Raw genomic sequence first — 13,966 nt, 5'->3', positions numbered from 1 at the left:
ATAGAGGGAAAAAGTTGTTTGTGTACTTTTCAGTGTTTAAAATGACAGGCACCATCAGCCTCACCCCAATAACCTGCTGGGTTAGGTTTGGTCAGAGAAATGTTACTTCAATCTGTCCCCAGTAGTCTGAGGGGGTATTTAAACACCCCAGGGCCAACTGCTCCTCTCAGGACTCCCTGTCTCCTTCTGCAGCCCAGGCTCCCATGCTGAAATCATGCCACAATGCAAGTAAGATTCATATAAAGAAAATAACCTTTATTAGACAAATCAATCAAACCCTGAAGAAAGAGTGTCAGGTAAACAATACTAAAGGTTTGTCCAGCAATTTAGAAACCTTTGAAACTGAGAAATTCCAGACGTTTCATGTTCCTCTTGTTGCATTAGTAACTTCTCTCCCTCTTATGACATGAGCTATTGTTGTCTTGACAGTCCAGAAACTTTGCATTAACCCAGCAATTATCTCAAAATAGTAACTTGTAAAATATTCCCTGTATAACTGTTTCCCACGCAATTTTGTACAAAGGTGTCAAATGTATTTTCCTTGCTGTCTGAAAAAAGAACAAGGTTTAAAAACATCCAGCTTATTAAAAATAAACAAGTGTTTTACATACAGTACAGGAATTTCCAAACTTGAAGGAACACTGTCTCCAGGGTGGCTGTGGGATGTAACACCCCAGTCTGCCAAGGGGAGAAAATTGCAGTTAAATAAATTACTACTCCATCTTCTTCCTCAGGCCAAATGTAGCACTTCTCCCACACCTGCAGGAGCCTGATTTACAGCCCTGCACAAACCAGGAGTAAACAGGAACTTGGCAGCCAAGTAACCACTGTTTCCAGAAATGGTAATTTTCATTTTGTCCAAGAACAGAGGGAGGGTGTCACAGCCACACAGTGACCTTGGATGTTACTCATGAAAAAGCCACCTTGGAACACAGGGCTCGTTTGTCTTCCAGTTATGCTGTGTTACTTCAAACAACTTCCACTTAAGGTTCAGCATTATGATCAACCCATTACACTCAAAACCTGTTGGTCTCGAATGCCAGCACATCCAAAGCTCCTCAAACAAGCCACAACAGTGGGACTGAAGTACCAGAAGAGGGGCTGAGTCAGAAATGAAGCAAGGAGCCAGTCCCTGTCAGTCCAAAACCAGGGGCACAGCCAGGACAAAGCACAATGGAACCTGAACTAAGCCACTGGAACCTGAGCCAGCAGGGCAAGAGAGGAACTTGCACTGGGACCGCAGCTACAGGGGGCAAGTGGCTAAAATTAGAGCCAGGAACTTTGGTGCCTCCAGAGCTCCACAGACAGCTCCCTCTTCCTCACTCCTACTGACACCTCTGCTGGCTGCTCCAAAGCCCCTCTCTGGGTCAGCCTCCCACGGGCCTCAGGGGAGTCTCTGCCTGGGCATCTCCCCCTTCTCTGGTGAATGCACTGAGGGTTTACAGGGGGAGCTGGCAGTCAGAGCAGAGGTGGCACAGGCAGAGTGGCAGAGCTGACAGATGGTTATGAGAGAGATTAACTCAGCACCAAGGCACTGGAAGAACCATCTGAAGAAACAATTCATAACAATGAAATTGCTTTTATTAGAATGGAAGTATTAAGCCAAGGAAATAAATTATTGCTATGATAGACATATTTAGAACATAAGGAAGGACGTTAAATCTTGAGCTTCAGGTCACTATAACCCTGAAACAGAAAGTTAGACTACTTTTTTAAATACCTCAATTTCTCTTCATGCCCTTCCAAAAACTTTATAAAATATGCAGCTTACACAACAAATAGTAACAGAGTCACTTGTAATAAAAATCTGTACAACTCATAGCTTTAAAAATAATATTTTTTTTTCCCCAAACTGCTATGTTACTTATTACTTATAAATACAGGGCTAATGAGTTCTAAATGCCCAAGGTCCCATCCAATACCAAAGCTATTACATTTAGTTGACAGAAGCCTTCCTGGGACTTCGTCTCAGGAAGAGGTCAAGTTTTGGGCTGTTTGAAAGAGCCTGATAATGGGCAAAAAAATATCTTCAAGGATGAAGACTGTGTCCTTCTGCTGGTCAGAGGCCTGGGGTCTTCAGTGAGTTTGAAATGGCAATCAAACCTGGAACACAGCACCGTGCAATGGGTTAGACCAGCTGCACTCCTGGGACGTGGCAGGATCCCACAGGTCCCTCTGTCCTGGCCAGCAGTGACCTCACAAAACACTTGAAATCCACTGTATGTCAGAGGCAAATTTTGGTGGGGAAAGAATATTCTCCCTGCAGGAGAAGCACAGCTCTTCCCTCTGTGCCTAAGGACTCACCCAAAGGTTTTGTGCTGCTGTCCCTTCTGCTTCTGTGGCCCCTTCAAAAGTCTCACCTGTGACTCTCCAGAAGGAGGCTCAGGATCTTAAATCTGAACCTTACTGGTTCTGTACAGCTGGGTCTGAACTCCTGCACCTGCAGGTCATGAGGCATGGGCCTGCATGGTGCCACACCCCACAGTGCCAAACCTATGAGCCATTCACCACCCTGTGCCTTGACCATTCAAGCCCTAATCCTGCCTCTCCCATACCCCTCTGCTCCCTGTGAGAAGGGAGGCTCAGCCCCAAGGACAGAGAGGAAAAGGCTGAGACAAGAGCAGGCTGGTTTGAGTGACAATATCAAGGGCTGCCAGCCATGAGCAGGAGCCCTGCTTGGCTGCAAGTCCTGTTAGGGTTCACCCTCCTTGGATCAACAGTGACTTCCTTCCAGACAAGGCATCCTCCCAAAATCCCTAAATAGTGAAACAACCTCTGGCAGCGCCCTCAGGACATCCTGACCATAACCTAACAGGTTCCTTTGTCTGGCAAAGTACCATTTCCTTTGGAGGTTGAAAGGAAACTGTGGGATAAATCTGCCTTGGGGAGAATACTGATTCCCCAAGGCAGTTCAGAGGGACTAAGAGCAGGATTTTGGCAAACAGCCACAAGAAATAGATTAGTGGTTAGACAGGTGGGCAGCATTCAGAGGAAAGCAGCTCATCTGAACACTCAGGAGGTGGTCAAGCCTTTACTACCTGAACGTGATTTTGCTTCTGCAAGGCAGAAAGCATCAGACCAGCTGTTCAGAGTGTGGCTCCATGGGAGCTGCTCCTCTGTAACCAGATGAATCAGAGCCTCAGTCAGGAATGCATAGGGAAAACTCATAGAGGAGCTGAGGGTGAGGTTCCCCTGACTCAGAGCTACTGACAAACCTGACCAGCACTCAGAACTGCTGGAAAATCCCCTGCAGGGGCTACTTACAACAACTCCACTTCCTGAGGCGGGGCCGAGGGGGGTCACACTATTCTTGAGGGACTTATGGTGACCTGGCCTGCTTTCTGCAGAAGAGAGAAGCCAGTGTTAGTAGGGGGTTAGAGGACAACAGCATCAGGACAGGATCTAGTGGGAAGGGAAGCAGCTGAGAACGCTAAGGAACACACCAACATCTCAGAGCAACAGGCTCCCACTACTCCCTCTCATCATTCCCCAAAAAACGCCCAAACCTCCCAGGAAAGGAGCTTGGCAGCACGTGCAGCAGAGCTCCAGCCACTCCAGGAGGTTATATGTGTACCCCAGCCCATGGCAGCATTATAGCTCCTGTTTGTGCAACACCTCCTAGTGCAGCCTCCAGCACTGCAGGTCCTTTCCAGCTCATCTCCTCAGGGATCCTGGCCACTGCAGGGGTGGCTCCTGCACCAGAGGCTCTCGCAGGCCCCAGAGGGGCCAAGTCTCTGCAAGAGGAAATGTCACTTCCCCACAGTCACCCCAAGCCCAAAAGCAGCATCTTCGGTCCCCCTGTGAGAGGCAGTGGCTTGAACTGGGGAGGCAGGTACAGGAGCAGGCAAAGTAAGGAGAGTGTTTTGGCTGCTTGCACTTACTGCAGAAATGTACTGGCTGTTTGTGAACCTGGGTCTGCCCTCCATGGCAGAGCTGTGTTGTGGGCCTATGGGCATGTAAGGGGGTGAGCCCATGTCTTCACAGAAGCTTTCTTGTGGGACGTTGGAGACACAGCCACTGTCGGAGCCGCTGGAGCCAGTGGCAGACATGCAGTGCGATGACTCTGAGCTCTCTGTTGCTGGGGAAAGAGAGGAAGGTCACTCTGATAGCCACAGACCACTAACAGATCCAACAGATAACTTTGGGTTGCATATAACCCATGCCACATAAGCTTGATAATGTACCTGTCTGCAAGGGCACTGGCCACACAAGCCCACAGATCAGCCACACTCCTGTCTGGGCCTCTTTAAGGCCACAGACAACAAACCAACACAAGGAAGAAGAGTTCTGATGATGCTGGTGAGTGGTATGGGCTGGCCAATGAAGTTCACACAAGGGAACGCAAAGGGTGATGGGGCCAGGATGGTGAGGGCAAAGGACAGAGCACTCCATACCAGAGGGGAAGGGACACAAGTCCCCAAGACCACAACAAGTACACAGCACCAAGCCTGCCATGGATATGGCTGCAGCTCAGCAGGTACTTTATAAGCCCTGTATTTGAGCTAACTCTTCTCACAGAACCTGAGACAGAGCTGGCATTATGGAAGGGCAGGGCCCTCATGCCCTGGTCTGGGTAGGAGACAAGGAGTGCCATGACCCCAGCAAGCCTGGTCTGACCACACAGCACAGAACAAGGAGCAGGGATGAGCCCACACATCCCAGGTGCTGTAGAGCAGAGGGGCTGTACGTACTCATTGAGGGCTGGCTGCTCGTCTCGTGCTCCAGCTCATCTTCCTCGATGCAAGTGCCAATGTCAAAGGGACGTCTGGGGGCCAGGACCCCTGGCAGCAGAGCCTGGTCCAGGTACATGTGGAGGTTGAGGGGCCCCAGCAGGGAGGAGGAGGAAGGGGAATAGGCAGTGGGGGTGCTGCCAGTGGAGAGCTGCGTCTGTGTCCTCTTGAAGGGGTTGGAATGGTCAAACAGAGACACTGCAATTGAAGCTCTGGTCCTGGCACCTGACAGAAAACATACAAAAAAACCCTGAGAACCAGTCCTGCCTCCCTCACAAGGATCAAGGGGGAAGGCACAGCTGGCACCTACCTCTGCCTTTCATGATGTAATCAATAGCACGGTCATTAATAGCTGCCTCACTGGGTTTGATATCCAGGAAGGGCTTGTTACCCACACCCATGGAGACCATCTCCTGCATACGGATTTCTGGAGAGGAAGAGACCCACAGCCACATTGTGAGGCTGACCCAACCCAACCCTCCCCACAGGCACTATTCAGCCACAGGTTAGAGCACTCTTGGGCTGGGCTGCTTCTGAACTGCTGAGATTAGATCTCCTCCTCTCCCCTTGCTGCCCTCCCCAGCGCTGTGGAGTCTCCAGGAACAAGCAATCATGCCCTGCTCTGGCCAAGTAGCTCAGCGCCATGCCACCTACGAGTGTCCTGCCAAGCGGGAAGCCTGTGGGGGACAGGAGGGACTTGGTCAGCATGATTCAGTAGTGAGCTCCAGTAGTGGCCCACATCACTGGAGAGACCAACAAGTCTTTCAGGGGCACAGCCTGTGCTCACAGGACAGGGAACCCTGAGCATGGATCTTTGGTTTCTCTCATGGACAGTCATACAGAGCTTGGACCAGTTGAGTTCCCTGGGGATGAGGGGCAGGGAAGGGACATGCCCAGCCAAGCCCAGCACATGCTCCTGAGGCTGCATGCTGGCACACAGCTGCTTGCTGCACAGAGCTGCCTGGTAACAGGATCCAAACCTACTCAGGACAGCATGAGCTGAACAGGGCTCCCGCACCTTTTGCGGCACAGAAGGAATTCCAGGAAGGAATCACACCTTTATTGCGGGCTGCCTGCTGCCACAGGATTTTGGCAATGTCACCAGTCCAGGCCTGCTTAGTCTCAGCTGAGCTGGCCTGGAGGATGTAGGTGTCACTGGACTTCCGCCTTCGGAACCAGATCTCAAAGCGCAGGCCACTGTCTCCACAGTTCTCGGTCAGACCAATGTCTGCAGTCTGGGAGGAAGAGGAAAAGCAAAGCATAAACCAGACTGTATCAGGAGCAAAAGGAGTAAGCTGCTTGAACCTTGTGCTAGAGCTATCCTCAGCTTGGCAGACCTAAGAGGAAGGAGCCTGAGGGTCTGGAAAGCAGCAGGTATGTCCTGGATACAGCTGAGCACAGACAGCTCAGGCAATTCCTAGTGCTCCATCCAGAATTACCACCACTTCCCTGCCACGTAAACATTGCCTTTCCCCCATACTCCACAACCCTCAGAAAATGCTGGCCCCACATCTCACAGCACAGAGGGCCTAGGCATTAATGAGTGAAATATCCCCTTCTGGCTTCATTGCATGGTTTGGAGGAGGCTGAGAAGTGGTGGGAGCAGCTCTTCTGCTGAAGGTGCTCCTGCTTCCCATTTCAGAGGCATGTGCCATGGGGAAACCAGCCATGGACATCTCCCACACAAGAGGGAGCTGCAGGGCTGCCCTTACCTTGAAGGAGCGCTTGTAGATATACACATCAAAGCCACCCTCAATCCTCTTGGGCTTGCTGAAGAGGATGAGGTCCTCAAAGAGGAAGACGTGTCGCTGGTACTTCCTGCGGCCCAGCCAGATGGTGAACTCGTCCTGCCGCACCAGCTGCCCCTGCTCCTTCAGGTTTACCTGGAGATGGGAGGACACCCTTGTAAGACTCCACCAGCATGACCCAGGCAGCCCTAGACCTGGACTTGGAGAACATGGTCCCATACGGCTGTAGCCCAGGTAGTGAGGAAGTGGCAGCTACCTGACATATTAAGAGGGCTCTCTTAATATGAGAGAAAAGAAGTCAGGCTGCATGGCATTGCTGGGGATCACATCAGGCTCAAACAACTGGCTCCAAGCTCAGGGCAGAGCTGGACCTTTCTCCTAGGTGTACCCACAGATGGCCCTCTTCTGTTGCCCTGTGCACATCTGTGACAAACCTCTGGAGTGGCAACTGCAGGCAGCAGCCAGAGCTTTCTCTTGGGGAGGAAATGATTTCCATCCACTGCAAGGAGCCCAACTGGGTCAGAAGGCCAGCTCCTCAATTCTTCCTGACCCAGACTGATCTTACTCCATCCTGAGCCCTGGGGATTCTCCTTCTCAAGTGCTGCACTTTGCATGCCTCTCCAAGTCCCACTTAGTTGATTTTGTCCTACCCTTGGCATTGGCATCAGTTCAAATTCCTTATTGCAATCTGCCAGACCCTCTTTTGACAGCTCAAGAGATGAAAGGTCCAAAGCAGCCTGCAGGATGCCATCTGCAAGGGCTGTGAGGCTGCCTCCCATCACTGGTAAACATCTGGGAGCATGTTTATGACAAGCAGCTCACCCAACTCAGGTAGCAGCACCCAGGCTGTCTGCCCTAGGAAATCAAGGAGACCTCCAGGCCTCACTGCTCCCTTGCCCCATGCCTCAGCAGTCCTTCTGTGCTGTACTGGCAGACAGCTCTCTGATCCCTGGGGGAACCTGAGGGGAGGCTCACCATACAATCCAAAGACCCCAAGTCTAGAGAAGGGGAATAAGTGTGGCTCTGCTCCCCTGGGCAGGGGAAGACACTGGAACGTACGTCACAGTCACGGATGGCATCCATGGCCAGCAGGTCATTCCCATGCCGGAGCTGAAACTTCACCATCTCCTCAGCAGCACGGAGATAGCCCAGCTCCTGCTCTTGTGCCTCGCTGCACTCCTTGATCAGGTCCTTCAGGAGCAGGGCATATTTGCTCATCCGCTGGATGGGTTTCAGCAGGTAGGAGGCCAGGTCCATCTTATCCCCCAGCTGTACCTGCTTGAACTGAGAAATGCAACACAGTGAAGGCAGCAGCCTCCCCAAGGAGAACCCTGTGCCCCCAGGCCAGCACTGACACCTCTTGACTGGGGTACTCAGGGAAAATGAGTACTCCTGGGGGGAATGCAAGGCCACAGGACCGATGCTGCTGTGTGCTGGGCTCCTTTCCCAAGCTCTCTCTGCACCTCTGCCCTGTCCCTTCCATACAGCTGTGCAGAGAGTTGTGCCAGGGAAGCAGTGGCAGCACTGAGCCTGCCTTAGGCAGGTAAGTTGGCTTTGCTTAAACAGATCAGTGACCAAACACAGTGAGCAATCCTGATACAGGCAGTGGAACTCACCTTGAAGAAGGTATTCCCATGGCTGGCCAGCAGCGAGTCTGACTTCGGCTTGTTCTTGCTATACAGTGCATACATTCCAAACTGGTCTTTCTGCAGAAGAGATCCATCCTCCAGTGAGACCCATGCACCCAGGACACAGTGACAGCCACAACCCTGGTAGGTTACTCTAGTACTTCTGCCTCTCCTAGGCTGCACCAGAGCCTCCTCTGATATTGGGAATAATTTTATTTCAAGCTCACTAAGAACAAGGGAATGTTCTTGTCTTCCTACTCCCAGAGTAGCTAGGACTTTTTGATTCATTGTTCTGCTATCCCTAGCCTCTTCCATACCCCAACAGTCACCTGGTACCATTCACACCACATAGCAGCAAAATGCATGGGGCAGCTGACCTTAAGACCTGTGTCCCTGTGCTTCTGCCCAGCAGCCCTCTTCTCCCAGAGCTGGTCTGTACCTCTCTGCTCACTCTAGTCATTACCTCTAACACCACAGACAGAAAACATGTAAGGGATGTCCCTGGAGAAACAGATGGGCTTTAAGGAGCGGAGATTTTGTTCCCCTGGCAGTGTCTCTTGGTAGCAAAGCACAACATGAAAGGCACAGAAACCAAACTCATGTCTGGAAGAGCCCGATCCCGGGGGCAAGGTACTGATGCCTTACGTGTCGCAGGAAGCAGTGGCTGACCCTCAGTGGGTGGTTGCAGCAGCTCTCAAGCTCTCGAAGGAAGTATTGGCTGTGGAAGTCATAGAGTTTCTCCAGGTTTCCAAAGATGACGCTGCGCTTCCCACGCAGGTCCTGGGGCAGGTCGAGGCGCTCCATCTCAGGGAAGTAGCTGTCGATGATGTAGCGGAGTGACCGCACGTACTCCCGCTCCGTGGTCACCATCTCGTCGATGATGTGCCGCAGTTTGCTGCAACAGGAAACACCCAGCCCTGAAGGGACCCGGGCTGCAACAGGGCTACAGCAGCCAGAGTGCCTGCAAAGCACTGGACTATCGCTAGAGAAGCTCTCTCTGACCGCCAGCATGGAGATGATCCTTGGCACAGTCCAAGCTCAGATACACAACTGTCCGTGATTGCTCTGACCCTGAGCGCTGACAGGACTCAAGGGAACAGCATGAAGCTGTGTCAGGGGAGGTTTAGGCTGAAGCTTTTAGGTCCTTCACCCACAGAGAGGGTGCTAAGGCACTGGAACAGGCTCCCTAGGGAAGTGGTCATGGCACCAAGCCTGTCAGAGCTTAAGAAGCATTTGGACAAGGCTCTCTACCACATGGTGTGATTCTTGGGGTAGTCCAATGCAGTCAGAAGTTGGATCAATTATCCTTTTGGGTCTCTCTTTCAGCTCAGGATATTCTGTGATTCGAAGGATTCAGGAAGGGAGTGCCCAAGGCTGGCTGTGATCCTGATCCTGATCCTCAGCAGGACACACACCCCTGGGCCCACCCAGCCCCTGCTGTGGACACAGTGGGCTGCTCTGCAGATGGCTGCTCTCCTGAAACAACAGTGACAGCAGAAGTCACAGTGACTTCTGTGAGGAGTCAGCCTGATGACTAGACACTGTGGGAAGCAATGTTAACCCTGGGAGAACAATAGCTCTAGAATTAGGTGCTGTTGGGCTTGCCCTAGTAAAAGTGAGAGTAAAACTGAAATGCCCTAGCATTTCATCAGTGAACAGCAGTTCCCAGCATGGATTGCTCTCACGTATCTCAAAGGCTGCCTCTTAGGTACTCGAGGTTTCCACTGTGAGGCAGTGTAGTACCAAGCATAACTACTCCAATGTGTCCCTTCCTCCCCTGCATTTCAGCCTTCCCTCAAGTCAACTCCTCTGGCTGTTCAGAGAACAGAGCAGTGGAACTGTCTCAGCACCCATGGACACAGGAGGCCTGCTGCATTGCTCCCTTGAGAAGCAAAGTGGTCACCCTTCTATCTGCTGGTGCACATTCCCTGCCATGAGCTTTTCTGGGTATCTCAGGGATATCAGAGCCCCCTTCCAGAAGATTTCACTGTCCCCAGCCATTTCACTCAAGAGTAGTAACCATGGTCCCCCAGCATCCAGCACTCTTTTCTCATCTCTGCCATTAATTCTTTTACTTTGAATTTAATTTTTTCCAGTGAGAGCAAATGAAAGACCTGCCTGGAGATCCTTTGTCAAGAACAGCTCGTATCCCTGGGCTCTCCAAAGCATAGGCACACATTGTAGTATGACAACAAAGCTGAGATTCTCAAGGATAGAGAAGGAAAACAGCACAAATGGCAGCTGTTGGACACCCAGAGATTTCAGCCCCAAAGCACAAATATAAACACCCTCTCACCTGTGATGCTGCTGTCACAAGGTGCTGGATATGCCTCCCTACCAGTCTGGGTACAATACTCCCAAAAGTCTGGGGGACAATGCCCTGAGCTTCTGCTCTCCCACTGCACCTGTACTCCTGGCTTTGTTAGGTCACTGAATACTGTTTCTGTAATCCCTCATTCTCCAATGGAAGCAATGTTCAGAGACTCCCTTTCCTGTCTGGGAACTGAACTTTCCCCTCCTAGAGGAATCACACTGTGAGGGAAGAGCCACAAATCCAGTTTCTCTGTTGCCCCACCAAGGAAGGTGTCAGATTATGTGGGGACATCCCTGTGGGCTTGCTCAGCATCACATACACACATGCAGGGAAGCTGGAGCTACATCTCCATCTGTCCTGTAACCAATGCTAAAGCAACCAGCACTACAGAGCTCCTCTAATCTCTGCTGGCTGCCTTTCCACCACCCTAAGAAAGAGAACCCCAAATGTCACAGACACTTACCTGCCCCAGCTCTTGGCTTCTGACCCGGAGAGGCAGCCCCTCTGTCCCTCCAGCAGGCAGTCTGCAGCCCAGCTGCTCACAGCTGGCTGCCGCAGAGCGAACGTCCTGTCCACCAGCTCAGTGCTGCTCACCTCCAGCCCCTTAATGAAGACGCCGGTGTTGCCGTACCTGGCTGGCTCGCTCCTCTGGCAGCTGGCCCACAGGCTCTCACCATAAGGCAGGTCAAAGCTTTGGGCCTTCCGGAGCACCTTCCTGGGAGGCAGCTTCCCAGGGACTGGAGTGGATGTAGGACACTGCTTCACCTCTGGGGCTTCTAAAATGCTCTCCAGGTTTGGCTTTTCTTCAGGCAGCATTGGAGACTTACAAGCCCTGCTGGTGAAAGAAATTCTGCTTGAGTGAGGACCAGGGCTGAGAGGAGCTGGGCAGACAAATACTTCCCCAGCATCAACATCTCCAGGGCAGCTCAGGGAGGGCGAGGGAGCTTTCTCCCTAGTCCACTCCAGACAGCTGTTGGTTCTGTTGTAGCCATGAGATGTGCTCTGAGTCCTGTCCCAGTGGGACCTGGAGGTGGCCCCCTCAGAGTGCCTCCGGTGGGACAGAGTGCCAGTCTCACTGCCAGCCTGGGGCTGCTCCCCCACAGCTGGGTTGCGGTCTGACAGCAGAGACTTCCTTGTTCTCAAGGCTGCTTCGAGTTTCTTTTCAAAAACCAGCTTGGTCTCCTGGCATTTAGACCATGCAAATTTCCACTGCTTGAGCCCCTTCTCACTCTTCAGCTCACAGGCCAGCTCCTTCATCTCCTGGAACCGGGCAGCACTGATGTCCGGGTGCTGCCCCTTGTAACTCTCCAGGCACTTGATCACATCTGCACAGTGCTCGGCGGAGCTGCAGTCCTCCATGCTGATACAGGCAAGGTGTCGCATCCCTTCCAAGGCCCACTCGTACGCCTGCAGAGCGAGGACAAAAAGCAACAGCCAGTCAGAGGGACTCAGTGAAGAACAACCCTAATTCAGTGCCTGAAGATAAGAGAAAGGATCAGTGTCTGGCCACCACAGTTCCTTGAATGTAGAGAGTGGGGGGGGCTGCTATTGTCAATGGGGCTTAACAATTCAGCAAAACAAACAGCCCCTTATGCAGAGGGCTTCAGCTGTGCTGGCTGCTCTGCCACAGCCCCACCTCCCCGCCAGGTCCCTGGGAGCTGGCGCCCACACTGCTGGGCATGTTTGTCCTCTCTGGGCAGGGGGGCCCAGGGAAAGCTGCTGCTAAGACTGCAGGAATTCACACCTCAGTGTGGCCCTGCTCAGCATAAAACCTGGAACTCTCTTTCCTCTTTTGCCCAGCCACTTTCACCACTGTCAAGCAGGACAAGGTCAAAGGGCACCAGTAAGCTGCAGGCAATAGGACTGCTGCTCCCTACGCTGTTTTCCCAGAGCTGACAGCACAAAGAAGCCACACCTGGGCTCTGTGGATCACCCCAAATGCTTTGACCCATCCTTGCAGCAAGGAAGAATCTGGGACTATGCAGCTTGTGCATTTTCTGTGTCTGCTGGCAGCTTGTGTGGTGTGCTGTGTCCTGCCTGCCTGGCTCTGCTTGCCACCGCACTACATGCTTGTGCTCGTTAATCAAATACTGAGCTCAGCAGTTTATTTCTAATACTCCAGGAATGCTGGAAGCAGCTTCATGGGGCTTAACTCTAGCAGTGGTGCATATGCTGGCCTTGCTAAAACAGTTCTGCTGCATCAGTCAACCAAGAGAAGTGGGACAAAATGTGGTCCAGTGGGACAAATACCAGGGAAGAGTGAGTGTCTTATCACCATGGAAAGAATGGGGCTCAGCACCAAGACGTGTCATCAATCAGAAGCAGAAGAAAGACAAACATCTGACTTAGGTCCATAAGCTACCATTTTCTCTATAAAGCAGAGATGGCAAGATTTAATGATAGAGTAAATAAGATGTGACCAGCTGCTGTAGGCCTGGCTAGAGAATTTTAATGGTCATCAGTGAACACACAGGGTTATTTGTTGAAATCAGATACACAAGGTGGGGAAAACACCCTGGACAGGGCTGCCTAGCATCTTCTACCAACTGCCCAACATCAGTGGATGTGCAAAAACACCACTGGATGCCTGGAAGTGAGCCAGACCATCTCTACCACTTAACCTGTCAGGCCCTGTGTACCTGCAGAGAAACAACACTCATTATTAGTGCCAGGAACAAGGTGATTGGTTTTTCCATTTTCCATTTCTTGAGCAGCTTCACTGTAGCAACCTTCACTCAGAGAGCTTAAATCATTTACTTTTATGCAGCTTTAGACATCAAGAAAATCTACCCAAGCTTTATGCAAGCAGACATTGCATCCCCATCAGGGACATGGTGGTCAAACATATCAGGTGCCAGGCTCACTCTCTGCTGGTGACAGAGACAGGCAGAAGGTATTTCATTCACATGAAGCTCACTCCCTGATGGGAATGACTTTGACAGCCAAACGCTGCTGTTTGTAGGAGAGCTGAATGCCAGCACAGCCTGCAGCCTGAGCAGAGTCACTCTAGGGCCAGATTCCACAGGAGCTCCCACAGCCATCCACATTCTCTTTTGAGCTGCAGCTGCAGCATGGTGTGCGTGCAGCCAGCCCCATTACTCATGCAGAGCAAGGAGCTGCTTCAGAAGCACCAGCAGCTGCTCAGGGAGAATGCTTCTCAGCACCACACAACTGCAGCATGGAACAATCCAGAGAGCAGTAGCCCCCTTTCCAAAGAGCATCAACAGGCCCCTGACCTTCCTCTCTCTTGATCCAGGCTTTATGCTCCAGACTTGCCCACTGCTGGCAGCCAGGAGGGATGTGCAGAGGCAGAGGACGTGTCAGATTTTGGTGTGAATCCGCATTTATCCTCGATGCAGAGGTTCTTCTATTTCCTGGAGGTGGAAGCATTTCAAGGCGAGGTGAATCCCCAGGCCCAGCAGATCTGCACAGCAGTGACAGATGGCCTATTCTGCTGTGGGGTTTTGAGCTGCCCCCTCCAGCTGTACATAAACCAACACCAGTCCCTTACAGCTCTGCCCAAAGCAAGGGCTGGCCATCGGTCTG

At 51.9% G+C, this 13,966-nt stretch overlaps 1 protein-coding gene across 4 annotated transcripts in view; it reads right to left on the bottom strand.

Moving 5' to 3' along the window:
* Positions 1-234: 234 nt before the first annotated feature.
* The window catches only part of PLEKHG4 (pleckstrin homology and RhoGEF domain containing G4), an 85,327-nt gene continuing 71,595 nt past the window's right edge, over positions 235-13,966 (bottom strand). The window contains exons 14-24 of one of the 4 annotated variants that reach the window (XM_077185034.1): positions 10,884-11,827; positions 8,752-9,001; positions 8,095-8,184; positions 7,538-7,762; positions 6,443-6,613; positions 5,749-5,965; positions 5,041-5,157; positions 4,692-4,955; positions 3,882-4,078; positions 3,265-3,341; positions 235-2,103 (exon numbers count right to left, since the gene is read on the bottom strand). In XM_077185034.1, the coding sequence (XP_077041149.1) occupies positions 3,300-3,341; positions 3,882-4,078; positions 4,692-4,955; positions 5,041-5,157; positions 5,749-5,965; positions 6,443-6,613; positions 7,538-7,762; positions 8,095-8,184; positions 8,752-9,001; positions 10,884-11,827 (2,517 nt within the window). In that variant the 3' untranslated portion in view covers positions 235-2,103; positions 3,265-3,299. The other 3 variants (XM_077185035.1, XM_077185032.1, XM_077185033.1) reach the window with 3 other exon arrangements.

This window comes from Agelaius phoeniceus, chromosome 12, assembly GCF_051311805.1.
Source record: "Agelaius phoeniceus isolate bAgePho1 chromosome 12, bAgePho1.hap1, whole genome shotgun sequence".
Taxonomy (NCBI): domain Eukaryota; kingdom Metazoa; phylum Chordata; class Aves; order Passeriformes; family Icteridae; genus Agelaius; species Agelaius phoeniceus.
This window is presented reverse-complemented; position numbering and strand designations above follow the sequence as displayed.